At 39.8% G+C, this 23,715-nt stretch overlaps 2 protein-coding genes across 2 annotated transcripts; both read left to right on the top strand.

Annotated features, from left to right (window-relative positions):
• Positions 1-565: 565 nt before the first annotated feature.
• Positions 566-14,405, top strand: scaf4a (SR-related CTD-associated factor 4a). Its single transcript, XM_063487575.1, has 19 exons — positions 566-732; positions 2,235-2,318; positions 2,420-2,464; positions 2,558-2,719; positions 3,598-3,730; positions 3,827-3,963; positions 4,095-4,289; positions 4,530-4,615; positions 4,741-4,822; positions 5,055-5,231; positions 5,454-5,527; positions 5,690-5,880; positions 6,000-6,100; positions 6,461-6,574; positions 6,661-6,817; positions 7,166-7,293; positions 9,264-9,417; positions 10,321-10,467; positions 10,687-14,405. The coding sequence occupies exons 1-19, from the start codon at positions 703-705 to the stop codon at positions 11,922-11,924; spliced, it is 3,435 nt and encodes a 1,144-aa protein (XP_063343645.1). The 5' UTR covers positions 566-702; the 3' UTR covers positions 11,925-14,405.
• A 1,486-nt stretch (positions 14,406-15,891) lies between these two features.
• Positions 15,892-20,374, top strand: sod1 (superoxide dismutase 1, soluble). The gene is made up of 5 exons (XM_063487580.1): positions 15,892-16,030; positions 17,361-17,457; positions 17,612-17,681; positions 19,698-19,815; positions 19,991-20,374. The coding sequence occupies exons 1-5, from the start codon at positions 15,959-15,961 to the stop codon at positions 20,096-20,098; spliced, it is 465 nt and encodes a 154-aa protein (XP_063343650.1). The 5' UTR covers positions 15,892-15,958; the 3' UTR covers positions 20,099-20,374.
• Positions 20,375-23,715: the final 3,341 nt, after the last annotated feature.

The raw sequence follows: 23,715 nt of genomic DNA on the forward strand, positions 1-23,715 counted from the left end.
CAATGATGTGCACATTAAAGATATTTACTTATTATAATTATATTGATGCTACTGAGGAAAAAGTGTACTTGTTAATAATAAATCTGAATGTATTTTAGTGTATATATATGTATATCATCGTAGAATAAGACATTTAAGGAGTAATCAGTGCAAAAATCTTTTATTGCAAAAGTATGACAGCAAAGCAGACCTGCCATTTTTGATTTGATTCTATAGTCTGCTTGGAGTGCAGTAAAGATGAGTGGTCAAACCCAGGAGTTGCCAATTCATTTTTGCAAGGGGCCACGAGAGCACCAATGTAGTTATAAACAGATTTAAAAAAAAGAACTAATATTGACCAGAACTAACTCCAGCTTACTGATTGGGCCCTCCACAACAATCCCAGTTTGTCATAAGCCACTTGGGAAAATCCATTGCCCAACCCAGTCACAAAACAAATGTTTGTGTCGATAGCTTGTCTCCTTCAAAGGGCACCATGTACCCTGTCCACGCAACATGCTGCCCCCTAGTGGACAAAACTTAGAACAACAACATTGAATCCCATCATGCTTTGCCGTACCCGCCGACCCGAACACCTCCAATGCGAAGCTAACAGGCGTTAGCTACCGGGAGCGGACATGTTGTACCGACCCTTTCTTTAATAAACATCGCTGTAAGCGGGAAACCGGGAATTTAAGGGAAGGCTCGGAGCGTCTGGCAATCATGGATGCCGTCAACGCCTTTAACCACGAGGTAAGTGGCCTTCGCTGAGTGTCTGAACTCCCCTAGTGTGGTGCTGCTGATCATGGAGCTGCTACTGTTGCACTGGAGTTAGCCTAGCTGGTCGAAGCAGTGGGCCTGCTCGGCGAGTTAACTGGACATCTTATTCGGCTTAAGTGTTGCGCTTGTTTGGCACCCCTGAAGTAAACGAATGCTACTGAAAGGAATAGTTGGATTTTCGGCCACCGACTAAGCTTACACGGTAATATCCAGTCAGTAGTGTTTCCAGTGACTGCCGCTTTGCTAGCTTGTGGGAGTAAGTTGTGGTTACCAACACAATGCAAATGAGAACGCGCAACCACAGGTAGAAAGATCAATACAGCAATGGCTTGTTACCACACTGTACACAAACAGACTGAATGTTCATTACAGCCTCGTTAATGTTAAAACCAGTGCTCGGTAAGAAGATGCTAGGCCAAGTTACTACAAGGCCTGACTAAAGGCGGTTGATGTTGTTAGGAGTCCAGTCAAAACACTAGTCAAGCCATGTTTTGGTGTTTCTGCCTGCACCCGCGGATTTGACTCACCACAGAGACTGAGGGGCAGAAAGACATTTCTTGTCGCATCTTAACACGCTTGTTCCGATTATGTTTCTTGTACCATATTTGAGCTCTCGTGGTTGTGAACAGCCCACGATGCTTCTTGAGCGATATCGTCCAGTTTCAATTGCAGTTTCTGTCTCACACCCAAGCAGAGAAAGTAGTGGCTGACAATGAATGCAAATCACTATTTGGTACATATAGATACGCACACACGTGTGACTCATATTCGAATACAAACTTAACCTTGTTTTCAAAGGTGTATAGATGTCTAAATTACATTTTCTCCAGATCCTCTCAATCTTGTCTATTTTTTTCTGAATAAACATTTTGCATGCTAAAAAGCGCACACTGTCACAAAGCTGTATGTTGTAGCTAATGTGAGTTATGTTGCAAACCATTCAAAAAGGCCAACGGAACTCTGCAGAGCTGAGGAACAGCTGAAATTCTGTTTTGATGTGAATTATAGTGGGAAATACAATACTGCATTATTCTTTGAAGTGGTTTTATTTATGAAAACAAAACGGAAATATGCCTGATTTTTGCCCATTCATTTTCATCATAATGGTCCTGGTGTTTTGTGAATTCACCGTACCCATTTATTTATGCGGTTTCCTTTTTCGGTATGACTAAATAAACTCAAGTTACCCTGAGCCATGCTTTTAACATAGATCAACAGTTACAGCAGATGGGTTAAAAAAGATCCTCATTAATCTTTATGAGCCTGTATAAACTGGGATATTCATTGCTTGGATAACTACCTGGTCTGCATCTATCATTTAATGCAATTATAACGTGAATGCAGTAAAGACCCAAATGTGGCTGTTTGATATGAGATGAGGAGTAGTGATGAAATAGAAGTGATCAGCACCACCCTGGACACTCCTCCAGCGTCGTGACTCTCCATCTCACCTAATGATTATCTTCTCTGTCTAGTTATTCTCATTGATGGACTCCAAACCCCCAATATCTCGGGCAAAGATGATCTCCATCACCAAATCTGCCATCAAAGCAATGAAAGTAAGAATACGACATTAGAATGATTCTTGTATATTTATTTAATTTGTTATGTTTGGGATCTATAATATAACGGCATGCTCATTTGCTCCTCTCTTCCTCAGCTTTACAAACATGTGGTTCAGATTGTGGAAAAGTTTATAAAAAAGGTGAGCCAAGTCTGTTTTAATTAAAGTTTACAGACTGTGTCTCTTCACTAAATACCAATAAACTCTGCTGTTTTCTTCCTCTTTTCCCTCCAGTGTAAGCCTGAGTATAAGGTAGCAGGCTTATATGTGGTGGATTCCATTGTTAGGCAGTCCAGACACCAGTTTGGACCTGACAAGGATGTGTTTGGACCAAGGTTCACCAAAAACATTACAGGAACTTTTGAGAACCTCTGCCTTTGCCCCGTGGAAGACAGGGTAAGAGAAGAAACCTGGTGACAGTTTAATTGCACTGCAAATTAACCTGAGTATTTGCCGCGTCTCAGTGTTTCCCATAGATTTACGTTCTCCTTGTGGTGGGTGGGGCAGGCATATGGATGTGTGTGTGCAGGAGCAAAAAACTGGTAGCATATGCACACTTTCCCAAACAATTTATTCAGTATACACTACTCCTGTGCAGTAGTCCCAGTGAGCTTGGCATTGCAGCACATCAACCAGTTCTACCCCTGCTGCAGGTTCTGGTTTAAGGACTCCTGTCCCCAGCTAGAGATATAGGAGCTGGAGTTTGCCCAGGAGGCAAGTGAATGATGATGGTGTGAGTCTATCATCAATCCCAGGGTTGATGGTTTGACCCACAGCTCCTTCACTTCATATGTCGAAGCATCCTTGGGCAAGATGCCTAACCCCAAATTGCCTGTAACATATCCATCAGACTGTGATTGTGTGTGATAGATAGAAAGCATTTAAAGCACTGCATGATTGTGGCTTCTAGTAGGGAGCCACTCTGAGTACTTAAAGTGGAAAAGGGCTGTATAACTTCCTGTCCATGATGACTAGAACTACCACAGTTGTGACTTAGAAAGCCAGCTCTCAAGGAACTAGTGGATCTAGTTAGTCAGTCAGTAGTGATTAGACTTTACTTTTTTTTTTCTTAAATCTATAACTGATCTTGAGATGTGATTGTTCTCTTGGCAGGATAAAAGACTAAAGATGTTAATAATAAAATGAGTTGCCAGTTATAGTTGGGGGGGGTTGTTAGTATATTTGGATTACCTGCCTGCCCAAGTTAAATCTGTTCATGGGTAGCGCTCTTTTGTAATGATAAATGTCCTGTGCTAAATTATTTTCATTTATAGAGTAAGATTGTGCGGGTGTTGAACCTGTGGCAGAAAAATGGGGTGTTCAAGATTGAAGTTATTCAGCCCCTCTTGGACATGGCAGCTGGCTCTGGCAGTGGTGCTGCACCCAACACAGGCGCAGATGAGCCAGGTAATTTTTGAGGTTGTGCATTGCTTTATTAATATAACATTAATATGTTGATGTATGATGTTGGCATTTGAAAACAAACGTTCTCTCTACTGGCAGGTTCTCCTCCACCTCCAGCCAAAGAGCCAGTTACAGTGGTAACGGCAAACTCCACCATGATACCTGCTGCTCAGCTGCACAACTCTGATGCCTTTGCTGCCGTGGCACAGCTCTTCCAGTCCTCACAGGGTCAGCAGGTATGTTCATACTAATGCGGACTGGCATTAGATTGTTGCCTCATTCACTTTCTTGTATTTTTGTTACTTCTTAAGTGTCTTTTACATCCTTATTACTGACTCTTCTTTCACTCTCTGTTTTGGGCGTCTAGCTCCAACAGATGCTGCAGAACTTTCAGCAGCAGCCAGTGAAGCCAGAGACCAACACCCAGCCTCCACCCCAGATTATTAAACCACAGGCCCCAAATGTTTCTGCTGGACTGGGCATGGTCGCGCCACAACCTCCCCTTCCCTCCCAGCCCGCCCAACTAACCCAGCCTTCCCAGCAGAAGACAGCCTTTGACAAGGTGACAATGCATTCTTGTATTTGCATGATGTTCTTTATTTTATTTTATTTTATTTTATTTACCCTCAGTCAAGAAGGTAAAGATGCCCACCTAAAACCTAGATTTTTCAAATTTATATCATAGGTGCATCTGCTAGAAGGCTGAAGGGTATCACATGGTATAGCACAGTGAAGGAAAAGTGAGGCTGTAGAAGCGTTGCCACATGAAGAAAACATCATTATTTGTGTGTTTCTCTCGCAGAAATTGCTGGACCGTTTTGATTATGATGATGAACCAGAAGTTGGAGAAGAAACAAAGAAGGATGAAATCTCCTCTCAGCCCCCCTTGTAAGCTTCTTAATTTATTTTATATGCTGCAGTCTGTGATACCAGAAAGCGGAAAGCTTTGATGAAAATGTATTTTTTAACAAAATAAAAGCTGTGGAGCTGATAGTGTATTTTTGTCATCGCAGTATGCAGCAGCCTCCAGCCTTTCCACAGCACATGGATCACTTTAAACCACAGATTAATATACCACAGGACATCTCACAGCAGGTAAAAAGAACAAGACTTTTAAATGAAAAAGAGCTTCTTCTTTATTGACAAATCTTAACATCTCATTTTGTAGCTTGTTTTAACAATAGGATTACATCATATTACGGCATATTATATATGCACATACAACTGTTTACAGTATATGCTCTCTAGCTGAAATAAAACGGAGAACTGAGTTTGTTACTGAGAAACTGATTTGAGGGATGGTGTTATATGTTTTTCTTCCCCTCAGGTTCCTCTTCCTCCTAATGGGCAGCTCCAGGTCCACGGTTTACCGCCAGGACAGAGCTTTCCTGCTGCGATGCCTCCTATGGGCCACATGCTGCCAGGGATGTCCCTCTCTGGTTCTTCTGGGCCTCCAGGCTTCCCTGGGGTTTACCATCACCAGAATGCAGCCCAGCAACAACAGGTAGACAAACAGTAGCATAAAGATGTCACAATAAATTGTAGTTGGGCAGTTTATATACTTTCATAAAATTGTAGCAAATTGAGAAAAATGTCAGAAAATCTAATTCTGATGTTTTGAAATTGTTTTGTTTTTTGGTCTTCTGTAACTTTGACTTGCACAGAAATGTAGTTCTGTCACTGTAACAGATTTTACTCATAATGTGTCTTCTCTATACTATGTCAGGATTTGCCAATGGATGTGGACCATTCATCCATGAGAGATGGCAGACATGGCCGAAGATCACACTCAGGCTCCAGGTAAACATCTAAAACAGGATGTCATTTTTCAAACTAGGTTTCCTTGTTCACACTGCTATATCTTATTTCCTGTTTATTTTGCCATATGTAGATAATCTTCTTAGTATACACTTTTTAAATATAATGCTTTGAGTTGAAATGTCTTCTCCCCCCGCTCCCCAGATCTCCAAAGCGAAGGAGATCACGGTCCAATTCTCGTACACGTCGATCCAGGCACAGGCGATCCCGCTCACGCTCCAGGGATCGACGTCATCACTCACCTCGCTCACGCTCGCAGGAGCGCAGGGAGAGAGAGAAGGAGAGAGAGAGACGGCAGAAAGGTCTTCCACCAATTAAGAGCGAGACAGTCAGCAGTAAGTCATCATCTGTTTATTATACATTATATGTTAAGTGCACACAGTGTTTTGTTGTGTCGTAAGACTTTCAGTTACATTCTTTAGTTCCTAACTTTTTGGTCCCTTCTCCTGTTTAGTTTGCAGCACTACTCTCTGGGTAGGCCAGCTGGACAAGAGAACACAGCAGCAAGATGTCGCCTGTTTACTCGAGGAGTTTGGGCAGATAGAGTCCATCAATGTAAGTTCTCTCACAGAGATCAGCTTTCAGTTTATCTAACTGTGAGGTCATCCTGCAACCGACACTTTGACTAAATCTTTCAGTCAGCTTGTAGTAAATTTGACTTTATATACTTTCTTGATTTTTATAGAACTTGTTACACAGACAGCTCAAATCCTCAGCTTTGTTATTTGTATTTGATACAGTTTGTGTCAATAAGTGTGATGGAAATGGAGTAAATGCTGACATCAAATTTGCACCAAAGGCTCTACCTGTTTAAAAAAATAATAACACTAATTACAGGCTTAATAAAGTGGATGATTATGACTTCCTTGTTTTTGTTTTTAAACACTCGTTTTTTTGTTGTCTTCTCTCTTTAAGATGATCCCTCCACGTGGCTGTGCTTATATTGTCATGATACATAGGCAAGATGCCTTCAGGGCTCTACAGAAGCTCAGCAGGGGAACATTCAAAGTTAACCAGAAAGCCATTAAGGTGAATGAGCAACACTGATTGTTGCTTTGTCATGTATTAGTTTTGTTAGGAAAGGAAAAAACTAATAAGTTGCTTTTACTTATCAGATCGCTTGGGCTTTGAACAAGGGCATAAAGGCTGACTATAAGCAGTACTGGGATGTGGAGCTGGGTGTCACCTACATACCTTGGTCTAAAGTCAGAGAGGACCAGTTAGAGGAGCTTAAAGAAGGAGGAATGCTCGATGTGGACACTTTATCACCAGGTAAAAAAAGAAGAAAAAAAAAGAAAAAATGAATACACTTTATTTGGAATTATTTAGTTTAATTCATTTTTGTTATTTAATTAAAAGATCAAATTAGTTTTAGTGTTCTTATGTTTTATTCTGTCTTCTGTGTACCTCATGTTGCTTTTACCAGTTATTTTACATTTGCTCTGCCTTATTATTGGCTTGTCAACTGTAAAGCACTGTAAGCTGCACCAATCCTCATGAAAGTTATTATACACATACAGTACGATTTTGTAGGGGTTAAGGAGTCATGCTGTTCCTCAGAGATATTGTTTTAATTAAAAAAAAAATAAATAAATTTTAAAAAAATGCTGTCTTTTCTAGAGTGGAGTGGCACAAGGAAGGCTCTCGACCACCCAGAGGAACTCACTCACAACGGCCGTTCAGAGCAACAGCAGCCTGAGGAGACACAAGCTGTACCTGTACCCGCCCCAAGTGCTCCTCCTACACAGGTTAAAAAAAAACCCCCATATAAGCTGTTACCAGTATCGTCATATCTTAGATTCTGAGAGGCATTGCTTATTGCTAATTTGAAAGAAGCAGATTCTGAATCTTGATGCAGTCAGCTGTGTTTGACTGCTATTGTTGTGGGTATGTAAATGCTGAATGGACTATGTTGATGAGAAAATTGGAGACGGTGTTGGAAAAGTAACATAAAAGGTAGAGCTGGGCGATAGAACGATAACGATATGTATTGCGAAATAACTTTTTCTCGATAGAAAAATTAAACTATTGCGATAGGCCTCATCTCTCTTGTCCTCTTAAAAAAAAGAAAAAAAAGAACAGCCAATCCAAATTAAGTAGCGCAGAGCCGAACCAATCACAGCCGCAGCGTCACGTCATGTGACTTGTTACGTACAGCACAAGTGCCAAGGCGCACATGTGTATTTGTTTTTGCAGCCGGGCTTCCCAGGTAATGAAGGAAATGAGTTTGCCGACTAGAGAAAAATCAACCGAGAGCGTGAGCGAAGGTTACCGAAGAAAAAACCGATGATGGTTCCAATGCCGGAGAGAAAATTTCGAACGGAAGGGCCACAGAAGTTCCGTAGTGTGAAGGTATTTCGGCTATTTCAAGTCTGACAAAAAACAGAGTAGCGCGCACTGTAAATTGTGCCGAAAGCAAGTCTGGAAATACAATAAACCGGTGCATGCTCAATCTCTGACTGAAAGCGCTAATTCGTCATTCGGCTTTTGTCAGACTAAAGTCACTGTTAAAACTGTTTGAAAAGCTAAGCTATACAACAAGCAGAGATTGAGAATTTCCTTTTAGTTCTCAGTTTATTTGATATTGACAAAAGTTAGTCAATTTTGTCTGTTCTTCTGTAAAACAAACTAAGATTTATTTTTAGAATTAATATTTTGTTTCTAAGTGGAATTGACAATTTAGTAGTCTGTTTTGTTTGTTCTATTTTGAAACTTAAACGCTTTAGTGGCTGCGTTTTGTGTAGTTTGCAATATTTGCCTTTATTTATCTGAAACTGAAGTCTCATGTTCCTTAAGTACATCTACCCTGTTGAACTTATTATGGGAAATAAATATTTAAATCAAAACAAGCTGCAGATTATTTCACATTTTACTTGTGAGCAGCGGCACATTTAAATCTTACAAATATAGTTATTTGGCTTATATCGTGATATATATCGTTATCGCCTGAAATGAAAAAAAAAAAAACATATCGTGATATGAAAAAATCTTATATCGCCCAGCTCTAATAAAAGGTAATCGATGTCGTGTCATATACACATGCGGTTTTATTTCAGTCTGGTCCTTGTACCATAATGTTTTTCCAGAAATGCGTTTTTGTTAAGCCCCTTAGCACTGACCTATGAATAAGTGCTACATGGCTAATTAAGTTGTATATTTACACACTTTATTACTAGCAGCCTGTTGCAGAAACATAAAATAGTATTTTTGTACAAAATGGGTGATTCCCCAAGAGCTGCTAGCTGCATGCTGCGTGCTGTGTCCATGAAACATTTGAGGACATTTGACAAGTGGAGAACAGAGGGAGTGGCAGGCCTGAATAGCGGTCTACAGGAGATTGACAGAAAGTCAAGTCCTAAAGAAATGGGGAAAAAAATTCTGCTACTGTTTTTGACCAATGCCAAATTTTATACAAGAACTGGACTGAATGGCAACAGGTCTTATGGATTGATGAAAAGAAAAAAATATTTTCAAACATGTATGTACAGAGGAGGGCAGGAGAGGGGTACCAGCAGTGTGTCTACAGCCATCTGTACGGTCAGATTTTTGTCCACCATCTGGAAAGTGTCTGATTGGCAGCAGTTCCATTTTTCAGGATTGCAATGATCCCAAATGCACTGTCAGTGCAGTAAAGGCATACCTGGATAGAAACACAACATGAAACACTGTCTCACACTTCTCTCATTTAAAATCAACTGTAACTTCTAAATGTTCTCAGGTCCCTCCAATGCAGCAGCCAATGGTTGGTGTGGGTTCTCTCCAACCTCCTGTCTTTCCTGGGCCTATAGGCATGCCTCCACCTTCCTTCCCTCCAGGTGTCCCGCCGCCTCCTTTCATCAGACCTGGCTTCAACCCCATGCAAATGCCTCCAGGTAACAATTTCTATTATTTCATCATACTTTTGATTACGGTCTTTTTTTTATACAGTGTCTGCTCTCAGGTTTGTTTGGGTTTTTTTCTTCTTTTATATACCCCTCAGCCGTAAAAGGCTGATAGGGTATTGTTGTTGGACACTCAAGTTTGTGAATGCGATAACTGGAAAACAAGGCGATTTTCAAATTACCACTTAAAATCTGGGACAAGTTTGAATCTCAGTGACCTTGACCTAAAGGTTAGAGGTCAAGTTTTACAAAAATCTTGTGAATGTGATAACTTGAGAATAAAGCGACATATGTGTTTGAAATTGATACCATCAACTAGGAGGCTGAGGGGCAGCACTGGAAGCTGCCAGTAATAGAAAATAAGAAAAGGAAAAGAGTCAATTTTATACTTGTGATTCATTTTATTTAATAATGATGGCAGCTGGGGACTGAGGTATGTAATGATGACAGTTAACCCATTTATTGAGTCATTAAAAAGCTCTTAATTCACTCATGAAAGCAAAATGATTGTGACTGAAAGCAAATCATGCAGGACTTCATTTTTTTGTGTTCCTATCATGTTGTCAGAAGGAGATCAAAAAGTTCGTAATGATAAAGATTTAAAGGGTAAAACAGAACAAAATCCATGTTTCTTGTATTTTAATATTTATGGGGGATAGTGGATGTTGACTAGTGTTATTTCTCTCTTTTCACATTTACGTTTATCAGAAATACATTTATTCATTTGCTAACTTGCATGCATGTTATGAATGAGATTTTGGCAGTTTGGTTTTGCTGTTTTACTTCAACAAACTGCACAAGTGCACCTTTTCAGAGTTTACCCATCCAGCTTAGTCCAAGTCATTTTTAATTGAATCAAACAGGACCCTAACTCCTCTTATTACTCTTATACAGGTTTTCCTCTCCCTGGTGCTATGCCTCTTGGTCCCCCTCCTCCTTCTAAAACTGGAGTTGAGGACCCCCCTCTAGACCCAGCAGGTCTGGGAAACCGGAAAAATGACGAGGCCCTCGAGGCTCCCAACATCTTTAATAATCAGATGGGTCAGTCTGGCTTTCTTACCTATCACCAATCAAAGTGATGTTTCCCTTCTCCTCTATCCATTCTAAAGAGACTTATGTTTGACCATTAAAGCGTTATTTTCTTGCTAAATAAACATAGAAAAGTCACTTAGTTGTTTTGCAATATAGTACCAAAGATTTTGTAGTTAGTGTTTGTACATTGTAGTTATATTAATGCTATACTTTGGTTTTCGTCTTTAGTTAACCAGGTAGGCTTGCCTCCAGGTGGACCTCTGGGTGCTCCTCCAGGCGGACATCTAGGCGTTCCTCCAGGTGGACCTCCAGGTGCTCCTTCAGGTGGACCTCCAGGTGCTCCTCTGGTGGGGCCCCCAGGCGGCCATCCCGGCAGCATTCCACCCCCCTCAGGTGGTCTTCTAGGGGCACGGCCTGGTTTGATTCCCCTCCAGCGTCCTCCTGTTCCCCCACCAACACACATGCAGCGTTTCCCACCACCCCATGGCTCAAGGCCACCTCACCCCGGCATGCCCCCCATGCCCCCACAGATGATGCCCAGGGGGCCACACCCTCAAATGATGCAGCACCATGAGCCACCTCCACCTAAAGGAGCCTTTGGGATGCCCCCTCCGCACAATTTAAGGGCTCCTTTCCCTCATGGGCATGGCCCCCCTCCTCAGGGTCCACCTCCTTTTACCCGACCAGGCGGTCCTCGGAGTCTAGAGGGGCCAGAAGAAATGGATAGCAGACCATTCAGGGGAGACAGGCCTGGTTTCAGGGACAGAGAGCTAGAGAGGGACAGAGACTGGGATCGAGATAGGGAAAGAGACAGGGAAAGAGGTTTTGGAGGTGGCAGGCGTCCATTTGGCGATGGAGGGAGAGGAGTAGGTGGTGATAAAATGGATGGTAGGGACAGGCTTGGAGGATGGCAGGAAGATGGAGGCGATCACCGGGGTGGAGGATGGGAGAGAGACAGAGACCGAGATCGTGACAGGGATCGCGACCGGGATCGAGAACGGGATCGGGACAGAGACAGAGACAGGCGGGACTGGAGGGAGAGGCGAAGCAGCCTCGATAGCGACAGGGAACGTGCCAGGGGTGATGATGGAGATAGGGAGCGAGCGAGGGGGGAGGGAACAGAAAGAGGAAGTCGTGAGAGAGGCAGAGGAGCCGAGGCAAAAGGAGACAGACCAAGGCGGTCAGAACGGCGTGAGAGGACCACACGCTGGGACAAAGATGACCGTTTAGCCGAACTGGAAAACATGGACAGATTTCGGACCCCTAACAGTACAGAGCAACCTTGCGTGACCCCTGAGGTTACCAAGGAAACCAGTAAGGAGCCAGGTGTGGAAGCTTCTGAAAAGAAGCCAGAATCAGAACTTATAGCTCCGCCTCCAGAGGGAACTGCTTCTACAGAAGAAGCGGCACCCTCTGAGCCGGCTCAAAGTGAACCCACAGAAACAAGCGAGGAGGCTGCATCATAGACTGCTGTGAACCACTGATGGATAGGAACGTGTCTCTGCCATGATAGTCAGTCTCAGTTCTTGGCAGACTGATTCAAACTAATCACAGTTTGTTCGTCACTGACTGACAGTTTCTGGGCAGTAAGTCGAAAAGATCGCCCACAAATGTTGTTAAGCTTATGAAAATTGATGTCGTCAGGCTTCACGTGTCAAAATTAGGCCTGTGTTTCAAAACAAGTGAAAATCACTTTGGATAAATGGCCGTAGTTTTTCTCCCTTCTGCAGGTTATAAGAACGGACAGTGTTTGCATGCTCATGTAGCTCTACCTATTTGTTTTTGCTGTAGTTGGTTTGCCAACGAAGGAAACGACTGATTTGTATGACACATTTCTTTTACTTCACGCCCCTAATTTACTGGAAAAAAGGATGTTTTCAAAGATGTAAATGGTATTGTTTTAGATTAATGTTTTTAAATTTGCCAAATTGTCATCATGTCAAACACTGAATAACTTTTCAAGCAACTCCATTATACCTAGGCTTTTTTGTTTGTTTGTTTTTTTGTTTGTTTTTTAATTATCTTGTTGCTTTTTTTTGTGCTCTAAATTCTCATTGCATTTTCACAACCAGGAAGGCACAAGTTTGAAAGGGGTTGTTGTGGCCTTAAAATCAAATTCAGTTACTTGCAGGGCTTGCAATTTAAATAAGGAAAAGGAAAAAAAGAAGACAAATGGGAAATACAAACTCCTTGATGTTTGGGTAATATACACTTTGAGTTAGACGTTGGAATAATAACACAGCCCTTCTTTGAGTTATGTCCCCACTTTCTGCCTGTTGAATCACATCAGTAAGAATAAAAACAGAGCTTTAGTGCAATAACTGATTATTTTGTGAAATATACCGTATCCTTAAAAAGTCACAGCATAACAGTTTTTTTATGTTACTTTTAAAGACATGCTAGTACAGGGTCTCTTTAAAAAAACAAACATAAAACTTGTTATTATCGAACTGTATCGTCACAACATCGCTGATCCCAGTGTGTTCGCTCTCAAAATCTTTTATTGTGTTTGGATTTGATTATATGACACAAACCTGTATAACTGGTCATAACCAAGAACCTAAACTATAACAGAGGCAGTATAAATCTATAATAAAATCTGTAAAGTAGATTAACCTTGATATTGACATGAGGTCAATAAAAGCCCAAGGTAGGCTTTGTTTTGGTAGTCAGAGTGATCTAAACATTCAGAAATTGTCTTGCTTAAATAAAAGTCCTTTGCAAGCAAATCAACGTGTCACCTTGAATAACAGATCATCAAAAGTATAAACAAAGAAGATGCTACTGGTAAAGTTAAGAATTAATACTGTCTGCCAAATTTTGAAAACAATGTTTGCACCATAAAGGTGTGCAAGTAAACTGCCACTGAAAACGTTATCCCCCCCCCCCCCCCCCGACTTTCGTACCTAATGTGCGTGTGTGTGTGTGTGTGTGTGTGTGTGCATCTTGTTTTTTATTTCCTCAGCTAAAGAAAGAGAGTGACTTCCTCAGATTCAGCAGATAAAAATCTTATTATTTTATTGTTAACTATTCAGAATGTGCAAATATTCAGGCCCAAGCTTAGGTGGATGTTGAGCATTTTGATTAACCCTGTGAGGATCAGAAATAACTCATAACTCCTAACACTATGTTTTGCTGGAAAATAACCTAACAAATTTCAGGGGGAGGAAAAATGTAAATAGCTTTAGATTCTTGTGAGCTAGAATGTTTAGGGTTTTTGTTTTTGTTTTTTTTGTCCCCTAATTGCTGAGACATGGGAGAACAATTTTCGTAAGCCAAATTCTAATAACATAGGGTCCCGGGTTTCTTGCACTTCTCACAAGGATAGATACAAGTTTCTGTGTACGTGGTTGTTTGTCTCTTAGTAGAAGTCCATTTTTGGATCACACACAAGAGTCCTGTTGTGTTTTGGAAGCATTTCCCATCTTGTCCATCCATCACAGTCATAAATTAGTTTTGACTACATGGAAATACAGAATGAATCCTGTAGCTATTTGCTTTTATGCTCTTTGATAAAACACAGCTTACTAACTTGGTCTCTGTATCACTGTAGACATACTGTATCTGATATTGTTAAAATCTCAAGCCCAGATTCAGCAAGCATAATACTTGTTCCCGAACAATTTCACACGAACTGAGACAAAGAGGGTATATCTAACGCGATGAGATGAAGAACTTTGCTTGGGACACTGCTGTAAATATGCTTGTATCACTGACGATTTTGAAAGACTCGCAGTAATTTCTGTTAATAATCTGTGATTTCTTTATCTGAGAGAAACGCGTCGACTTGGAAGGAACAACAGAGGCCCTTTGCTTTAACGTTTTTAACTCCTAGTGGTTTGAAAATTGACAGATGTTTCTATGATTTGTTAAAAAAATGCAGAAGACATGGACATAAAATCTTCAATATTTCAACCATAGGATATTGTTTTTAATAAACTATTTTTGTACCAAATTATTTTTGTGTTCAAATTTTTTTTCTTATGTAGTATGATGTATGATGTCTACAGACGTGGACATACCTGCACTAGGCCTGAGTTTGATGTGATTTTGAACTAAGTCAATCATTACTTTCCTGGGAATTTAAAAGAAGTAAAATGCATTTTTGTTGTGTTGTTTACAGCTATGGTAAACAATAGTAAAAAGGTAGCATGGTGTATTACACCGTGTGACAATTTATTTATCAAAAACTAAGACAAAATGTAGAAGCAATGAAAGACTAAGTACACCCATGGTACAGAGGCTCATAGAACCAGTTTTAGCACTTTTAGAAGTAATTGCATTCTATTTGACTTTATTGGTCTCTCACATCTCTGGAGAAATTTATTTATGTTGCCTCATTTTATTGAGGCTTGCAAGCACTCTTTTATGCACAGCTCACTTATGATCCTGCCACAGCACTTGAGGCAGGTTGAGGTGTGTACTTTGAGCCATTGTGGCACCTCGAATCTTTTCATTTTCAGCCATTCTGTTATAGATTTGTTGCTGTGATTGAGACCATTGTTTTCCTGCATGACTCAATTTTGTTCAAGGTTTAGCTGTAACATAGATGGCCTCACATTTGACTGTGGTACACGGAGGAGTACCACCACATGGTCTGCTTGGTGCCCGCAGTGATAAGGTGCCCAGATCATCACTCTTCCATCACCGTGCTTGGCAGTTAGTGTAGTGCTTGTGCTGATATGCTGGCTTTGGTTTTGTTTGGAAATGGCCCTATACGCCTTCTCAGATTGATGGACAGCAACAGATGCTCCTCTAAGATCATTGCTGATATCTTTCTACATATTGCCAAAATTTCTGCTTTTGTAGCTGTGTTCACACTTGCTGATGATCGGTTAATCAATTTAATTTGATTAGCAGTTTGATTATGATTTTTTACTCTCAACTCCTATGGCAGCAATAAACATATACTCAGGTTTTCACACACTGGTTCAATATTAATGACATTGTAATGTGTTATATTGTGTTGTTTATATGAGGTTGTGATTAAGATAGTTCAAGGCCTACTGAGGACCAATTTTTGATATGCACTGATATGCACTTTTTTTTAACATTACTCTAGATATCAACAACAGCAACAAGGAACTGCATAAAACGTTTAGCTCCACCTACACCTCTATAACAAAAGGCTACACCGTCACCAATTTATTACGCAGTAGGCTATTGACTGGTAGTACTCACAAGGATACATATGACATTTTTTTAAGTACTGGGAACTTTCTCAGATCTTTCTCAGAACAAATTAATATTTCTCACTTATCTGTGTATTTCATATATTTAATTATTTTTATAAAGTCGTTATATAGATTTTGTTCCGTCTGTCTGATAAGACACTATCTTAGCAGTGACCAATCAAAATGTGCCCTTTTTAATTTTATTTGATTCTGATTGGTTGATGTAGCATACACCCGCCTATTAGTTATGTAGTATACGTAATCGCTTGTCAAAAGCAAGACCACGCGTTCATAGGCTGGGTTTCGTGTCTGAAAGTTCTGCAAAGATGGTGCTGAAAGCTGTTTGCGTTTTGAAGGGAGCTAGCGACACTAGTGGGACAGTTTATTTTGAACAGGAGGTAAGACGGGCTATTCTTCGTTCAAGTTGAGGAAAAAAAAACCGTCCCACAAACTACGCATTTAGCCGTTTTAAAGCGAAACGCTACCGTTATCGCCGACGGCTAAGCTAGCCAAGTTCTGCTCTCTTTAGCTTGTCTTAATGGTTAGCTTGCTGTTGGCTTGCTAGCTAGGTACGCGTTAGCTTGTGAATGACAGTTCGTGCACATTTGCGTGGGTTTTCTAGCAGTCTGGTCTCATATTCAACGTCACCCCGTTGCTAATTAACCTCAGTTTACTCTGCACTTCAAAGTAGGTAGGTTGCTTGTGTAAACCACGCATTTAACAGGCTATATGAAATCACTGGCTTGTCACTATAGCAGTAACCTTTAGCCACTAAAGCCTGTGCAGTGTTAATGGTTAAAGGTGTGTTTTTTAAGGCCCGCCCAGGCTGTTTGTATAAGAAGGACGTTTGTTGCGTAAGTTCAACGTTTGCAGAGCCAGTCTAAAACAGACGGCCAGATGTGGTTTCACCAACCAGGCAAGCACTTCTGTATGTAACGCTTTTGCTGTAACTCCGAAACAGCCGGCAAAATGTTTCGATATTATTGTGATCCATCAAAACGAGCAAACGCGAATTTGCTCATTATTTTTTTGCCGAGTCATTGCCTCTCCTTGTTTTCGTTGCCTTTCGCTTATTTGGCCTTCTTGATAAGGGTAAAGTGCACTGTGCAACCGTCAAACACACATGGTTCACTATCAAAGAGACGGACTGGTCATTAACAACAAATCAAACTTTGTGTGTAAATTACTGTGTATAAGTAATATTTGTAACCAATCATTTGAATTCAGTTCAGTGCATTTTAAAAATTTAGATCACCAAATCACAACAGTTGCCTTAAGGTGCTTGGAGGTTTAAAGGTAGTTTTCTAAGAGATTTCCTGCTGTGTAGACGTGATGAATGATCACCTGTCCCTTTCCGTAGAAAATGCATTGCACCCTCCAGTAATAACTTTCAGAATGCATGATTGTGCAGTTTAAACTAACTGTACCATGCATTAAAACAAACTTATTGAACATTACTGTTGTTGTAGTTCGACTTAATAAGATCTTTTAGGTTTATATTTGAGAGTATGCCTTTTGTAGTAGATCTGAAAGGTCTGTTAATTTTTTGGCACCAAATCCTACAGCCCGGCTTTGTTTTCCCTCTCCTTACGTGATTATAAGGAATGTCTGTCAGAAGATTACTTCCATTCAATAGCATGAATGGAAGTAATCTTCATTCAATATTCCCATCCTTCTAGCCACCTGGCTTAGAGAGCTTCTTTTGTATTTGTGTTTTTGATCTGCTAGAATGACTCAGCCCCTGTGAAGCTGACAGGAGAAATCAAAGGCCTTACCCCTGGTGAGCATGGTTTCCATGTCCATGCTTTTGGAGACAACACAAACGGTAAGTTTCTCTGTGTGTGAAAGAGATCCAAATCCAAAGAGACTTGGATTTCTTAATTTTCAGAATTTGATAATGTTACTGCATCACCTAGGTTAGGTAATCTAGACTAAATTTGCAATAGTTCAATATGTTTCATATATATTTTCTTACCCAGGGTGCATTAGTGCAGGCCCACACTTCAATCCCTACAACAAGAATCATGGTGGGCCTAATGATGCAGAAAGGTGAGTTCAGTCTGAAGGAAGAGTATCAGTATAAAAAGTTATTATATTGCTCATTAGTAGTAATGTTATGTCTGACACTGAAGCCCCAAGGCCTGTGTTAAGCAAAGTGGGTGTGTCCAAATGAAACCTTTGCCTAGGCCTGTATTCTTTAGAATATCACGTGGCAACTTGCGTGACTGCCTTGTTATATGATTCGAGCTGTTGGAAAGACATGGGAGTTAGCTTTTTATTTTTTTGCATAAACTGGATGTGAGGTCATTCTGAGGATCATCACGAAATTGCAAGGAGATTTTATGCACATTGTGGATCAACAAAAAGTCCAAAATATATCAGCAGTTAGGGAGGATTTTGACATGATACCTCCCAGTAATAACACATCTTCTCAAATCAATCTCTGAGGTACATGTCCACTGGTATGTAGCACATATGTATTATCACAGCAGAGCTGCTGTACATTGAATGACCAGTAAATGTCAGTAATTTAAAATGAGCTTCGTGTGATTTACCTTCTGGTGAAACAGTTGGCCAGAAAGATTCAACAATTTCACAGGGGTTCATGCACCATCACTACTCATCAGCAATGGCTACAATAAAAGTTAATCTAAATGGTTACAAAGGACTGAAATATTTAGTAGGGTGCTTTGAAATAAGCTTCAGATCATGGTTGACATGAGGTTGACATTTGAGCAATATTTAAAAAAAAAAAAAAAAAAGATGGAAAAAAAAAAAAAAGGGTGGAGCCTTGTTGTGATATGTCTGTGTCATTCTAAGGGACGCCAAAAATACCCCTGGATTACTTGTCAGTTAGTTCACTCAAAGTTGCAAATGGTTTTAATAGATTTACTCCTATATAGAATAGCTCAGGTGAGTTTGCATAATTTTGCATGCAGTCTGTGTTAGGGGATGATGCTTAAAACTGTCAATTAACACTAGGTTTGACCGTAGCTTTGATTTGCCTGTATGTGGTTTTTATTCAGAGTGGAACACAGCTTAAAGCTTAAATGTCACCAGTTTTGTGGAACCTGTGATAATTAAAATTGACAGTTGAAACCAACGCAGGAAAGTCAGAGAAGGGAACGTACGAACAATATGCTCAGTTCATTTCAAACTGGATAGATTATGTGGAATAAATCCTAACTGTAAGGCCAGCATATACCATCGTCACACTCTGCAGTGTTGTATCATGTAAACAAAATTCACAATAAAAGAGACTTGAGCGATCTTAATGGGATATTTTTTTTTTAAATTTTTTTTTTTTTAATCTTAAGTTTTTTTTGTAGGTTATATTATATCCATGCAATATGTACTACACATGTGGCTCAGAGCAGCAGTGTAAGTGGTTTAATATTGTGTTGCAAGATTACAGACACCTCCCATCTGTGTTGTCAGTTATTAAGATGATTTAAAGCAGGGATATTAAACTCATTTTGCGTCAAGGGCCACATGCAGCCTACGTTGATCTTAAGCAAAATTCCCCTTCCGTTGGTGTAAATAAGTGTACCTACACATTTAATCCTGAGGGATTTTAATATAAGAAAAAGAAGTGCAATTTCAACAGTATGTTTCAGTTATTTACCTGATACAGACATGCTGTAGTAAATGGGGCAAAGACATGTTGTCAGCACAACACTTTAAGAAATAAATGTAAAACTAAAGAAAAGGTTGTGGTAGCTCATTTCCCAGGCTGTCCTGTAATCATAAAGCAGAAAGTTTTTGCTCATTTACAGAAAAGGAAAAAAATAAATTAAGTTGTGGACCTATTAACTAACAAACAAAAAACTGCGGGAACTTTTAATTTTTATTTATTTATATATTTTACTTTTTTAACTTTGTCTTTTAACTGGTACTTAATTACTTTGCTGTAGTACGAATGATCATCAGGGGAAACCTGTATCAACAGGAATAGCTGTAAAAACGATGAAAATACAGTTAATATTCCATATTTTCTCCTTCATATTTTCCACATTGACGCCCCTGGTTTAAAACAAGGTTGTTTTGTTTTTCCTTTGTAAACAGGCATGTTGGAGACCTGGGGAATGTGACTGCAGGAGCGGATAATGTTGCCAAGATTGACATCACAGACAAGGTGATCACCCTCACAGGTCGTGACTCCATCATTGGAAGAACTATGGTGGTAAGTGAAAAATACCAGTCCTTTGTCACTTTGTTAATTTCCATTCTGCTTATTTTCATTTCCCTTTTATTCTCAATATATGTGAAATTGATATGCCAGATCGCAAGTCTCAAGTTACTGTATGTGGCTTAGCTTTGAGAACTGTTTATGAAAACCTTTTTGTCCTTTGTATTAGATCCACGAGAAGGTTGATGACCTGGGAAAAGGAGGAAATGAAGAGAGCCTGAAGACCGGTAATGCTGGTGGACGTCTGGCCTGTGGAGTCATTGGAATTACCCAGTAATCAACTTAACAGAACATGAAGCACTGAGTTCAGTTTTGTTTGTCATAGAGCACTTAACAAGACCAATATAGCTACCTGATGTAACAGTTTGTCCTTTTCCGTTCTCTGTGACTTTTAATCAGCAGTCAAGTAGATGAGCCATGCTTTGCCCTGTTTGTTCCTCATGACAATTGTATGAATGGGTTTTATGTTTCCAGGTTAGCATCCCAAAGAATTGGTAACGCACAAGTGATGAACAATTGTATACTTACGGAAGAAAATAAATAGTTCATCTAAGTTGTTTGTTGTGTGTGTGTGTGTGAGTGATCTTGTAGTTGAAGTTAAATGGTAGCCCTTTTTTAACCTGTGTGGATCCTCTAAAACATGTAAGGATGAAACACCAGTCAGCTATTTGAAAAGGGCACCATAGATTTCACTGACATTTTCAATGACTATTTTATGGCTAAAAGATTCCAATTTTTTTCTTATATTAGCTTGTTCAAGAAACGTAGTGAGAAAGATTAAATATAAAATAAGACATGCACTAGCAGTCAGAAGTTTGGACAGACCTCATGTTATGTTTTTTTTCTTTAATTTAATGACTATTTACATTCAAACATACCCTTCAGTGAGAATGTACAAAGTATGAAATGACTCAAAATGTTTTATATTTTAGATTCTGCAAAATAGCCACCTGTTGCTTTGATTACTGCTTTGCACACTTTTTGCATTCTTTCGATGAGCTTCTTGAGGTCATCACCTCAGGGGGGTTCATACGGGTTATTGAAACCCTTGAAAGCGCTTGAACTTATTGTCTTTCAAGGTTTAAAATTCAGATGTGGTGCTTAAAACTGCTTGAAACTATAACTGTATTTCATTCACCTCAAATAACTATCCGATTGAATAGTTTTGTTTTGTTCTACCGAAGTTCCCTGGCTTTCATTCAAAATCTGTGTATCGTGAGCACCTACACATTAAAGAACATAAACATAAATGGCTTCAAGCTCACATTGAGGCCTGTGGGGCACTGTCAGCCACTGAGACAATAGACACATTTATGTGTTTTTTGTATATGAATATTTCTGATCCCAAAAGGAATAATGAAAGAATGAATGTACAATTTAAACTAAGAGTGTTGATGTATATGACAGATTGGTAAAGGTTGCAGGTTAAAAATGGCCAGTACCTATGATGATGTAGGATCTGTGCAGGTAATTTATCTCCAAATATCTCAAAGGCAATGAGAGGTATTTCAAGGTTGGGAAAAACTGGCTTAATATTAGCTTTAGATGTTCCACTACAATATAGTTCAAAACAAAAAATCAGGCAACTTTAAAAAGACATTTCAATAATTTGTAAATTAAGTAACCTCTCATTTACAACACTATTAACAGGTTACTGTAATTTTACAGAAACTTTATTGCAAATTTCAATGAAAAATCTTGCTGTAAATCTAATTTACAATAAAGTTACTGCAAATGAAATTCACAGTGATTTCCTTGCTCTAGATGAAATTTCATTTTGCTGCAGGGAAATCCTGCAAAGTGGTAACAACGCATAAAATTGATGAATTTGAATTCTGCACTGTGTAATAACCACAATCATCCTCTAGAGGGGGCACTTACTCTTGGTGAGTCATCTGTAACAATTAGCTGTTGGTTTTGTACTCCAGCACAAATGAATCCAAACAGCTTTTGTATTTTTATTAAGATCAAAAATCCTGTCACACAGTTTGTGCATTTTTACTAAAAGAAACTATAAAAGAATATGTATGTATCAGTGGAGGCGAACATCCACAAGTTAGTGTGTTAGTGCTGATCAGGACCTACACAGAAGGAAAAAAATCCTTACTTTAAATTATTAATTGCTATTTCCTGTAAATATAAACTTCTCATGTACATGTCACACAGGCGATGAGTGTCAAACTGCTGAAATATCACATTGGAAGCCAGGCTGAAATTAAAAAATCTTGGGCCATCCATTCATCGAGAAACCTGACTGAACAGCTGTGACCCATGCTGACCAGCACCCACCCACCCACACACACACACACACACACACACACACACACACACACACACACACACACACACACACACACACACACACACACACACACACACACACACACACACAGTAATACATACAGACACAAACAGTGTCTCTATCTCAGACAGTATGCACACCTCTGCCTACCGATAACAAGTGTGTGGCTGCTTAAATTGCATTTTCATTTGAATGTAAGTTGCTCCCATGTGAGTTGACATGACCGTACTCTTCTTGTGGGTAAATGGGAGATTGGAGGCTCTTTCAGTGAAGTCCACGCCTCAGGGAGCAATCCAAAGGCAAGCTGCAGCATGTGCAATTTAAATTCATAAATAAAATGTTTAGGTTTGAAGATGTGGAGTAGAATAATCATATACTCTAACAAGGCACATGAAACAAAATTTATGTTGCTGTGCTTGCTACTTAATAGTTAATATATTGCTAGTGAACACATTCAGGTACTAGAAATGTTACAAAAAAAAATGAAAGCACGAAGTATTTTATGAAAAGAACTTGAATTTGCAGGGTTTAAGATTGCAATATTCTTTTAAATGGGAAAGCATTTAAACTTGAAATGATTTTGTATCTGGCCAAGAACTCTGAGGCAGCCTAAAATTGTAAGCTGAGATCGCTCTATTCAAGTAGATGGATGCAGCCAGCCGAACAGAAAGACAGACTGCCTGTAAAAGTTGGTATAAATAGCCTGGGAGTGGAGGTGATGAATAATAGACACTACCAATGCAGCTGACATTGAGGTAGGGAGGCCATGGGAGCCGGAGAATCCAACAAAACTAGGTATGGAAGCACAGAACGTAATGGAAAAACAACAGAGACTCTAACCAGCTGCTGATTGAAGATCATATTGGAAGATTTATGTTTATTCATTTATTTGTTTATTTTTGTCACTGTCACCTTTACACTATACGGCTTCTCATTCTTTGAAATCTTTTAGTGTCAAATAAAGAAATGGCTGTCAGCACATTCACTGAAAGCTGAACTGCTTAGAATTCAGAGGCTTTGTATGTTCTTCCCCAAAATACCAGTCTTACAGGAATATTTGTTTCTAAAGTAGTTGCAGTGACGAATGTATCTGTGTGTGCATCATATGAGAAAAGAAAGGACGAGATGTCAGCCTATTAACCGATACCACACACCCACATCTACACAGTCATACTTGTGATAGTAAAGCCTTCCCTCTGGTGTTCACATAGGGATGACTCACAGTTAGTTCTTTTTAACTAAGTTATGCAAGCTAAGCAGAGGGACAGACACTTTACTGGCATGCCTAAGTGTCTGTATGAGTGAGTGTACTGTACTTGTGATTTTGTTTTTTTGTATTTCTTAAATAGGCATCCAGCTTTGTGCTTAGAAACGCCACAGAGGAGAACCAGTGTGTTCACATTTCTGGAGGAGGGCTGTTACTGTTACTCCCCCAGGCTGCAGTAGAACGTGTATGGCCCAGCACTCCAACCGAACAGCCTGTACCGGCTTTTCTTTAACAGATTCGTGTTTATGAATTGCACACAAAACGCATGGCCGCACCCCTGCCTAATAAACAGCTCTATTCCACTGAGAAATGGACTCCAAGAAGA

The sequence above is a fragment of the Pelmatolapia mariae genome, linkage group LG10_11 (assembly GCF_036321145.2).
Source record: "Pelmatolapia mariae isolate MD_Pm_ZW linkage group LG10_11, Pm_UMD_F_2, whole genome shotgun sequence".
NCBI classification, from domain to species: domain Eukaryota; kingdom Metazoa; phylum Chordata; class Actinopteri; order Cichliformes; family Cichlidae; genus Pelmatolapia; species Pelmatolapia mariae.

Coding starts and splice junctions, on each gene's coding strand:
- scaf4a (XM_063487575.1), top strand. CDS start 703: ATGGATGCCGTCAACGCCTTTAACCACGAG. Junction 3,964..4,094: donor AGTCCTCACAGGGTCAGCAG/GTATGTTCATAC, acceptor TTGGGCGTCTAG/CTCCAACAGATGCTGCAGAA. Junction 6,575..6,660: donor TTAACCAGAAAGCCATTAAG/GTGAATGAGCAA, acceptor TTTACTTATCAG/ATCGCTTGGGCTTTGAACAA.
- sod1 (XM_063487580.1), top strand. CDS start 15,959: ATGGTGCTGAAAGCTGTTTGCGTTTTGAAGGGAGCTAGCGACACTAGT. Junction 17,458..17,611: donor TTTTGGAGACAACACAAACG/GTAAGTTTCTCT, acceptor TTTCTTACCCAG/GGTGCATTAGTGCAGGCCCA. Junction 17,682..19,697: donor GGGCCTAATGATGCAGAAAG/GTGAGTTCAGTC, acceptor CTTTGTAAACAG/GCATGTTGGAGACCTGGGGA.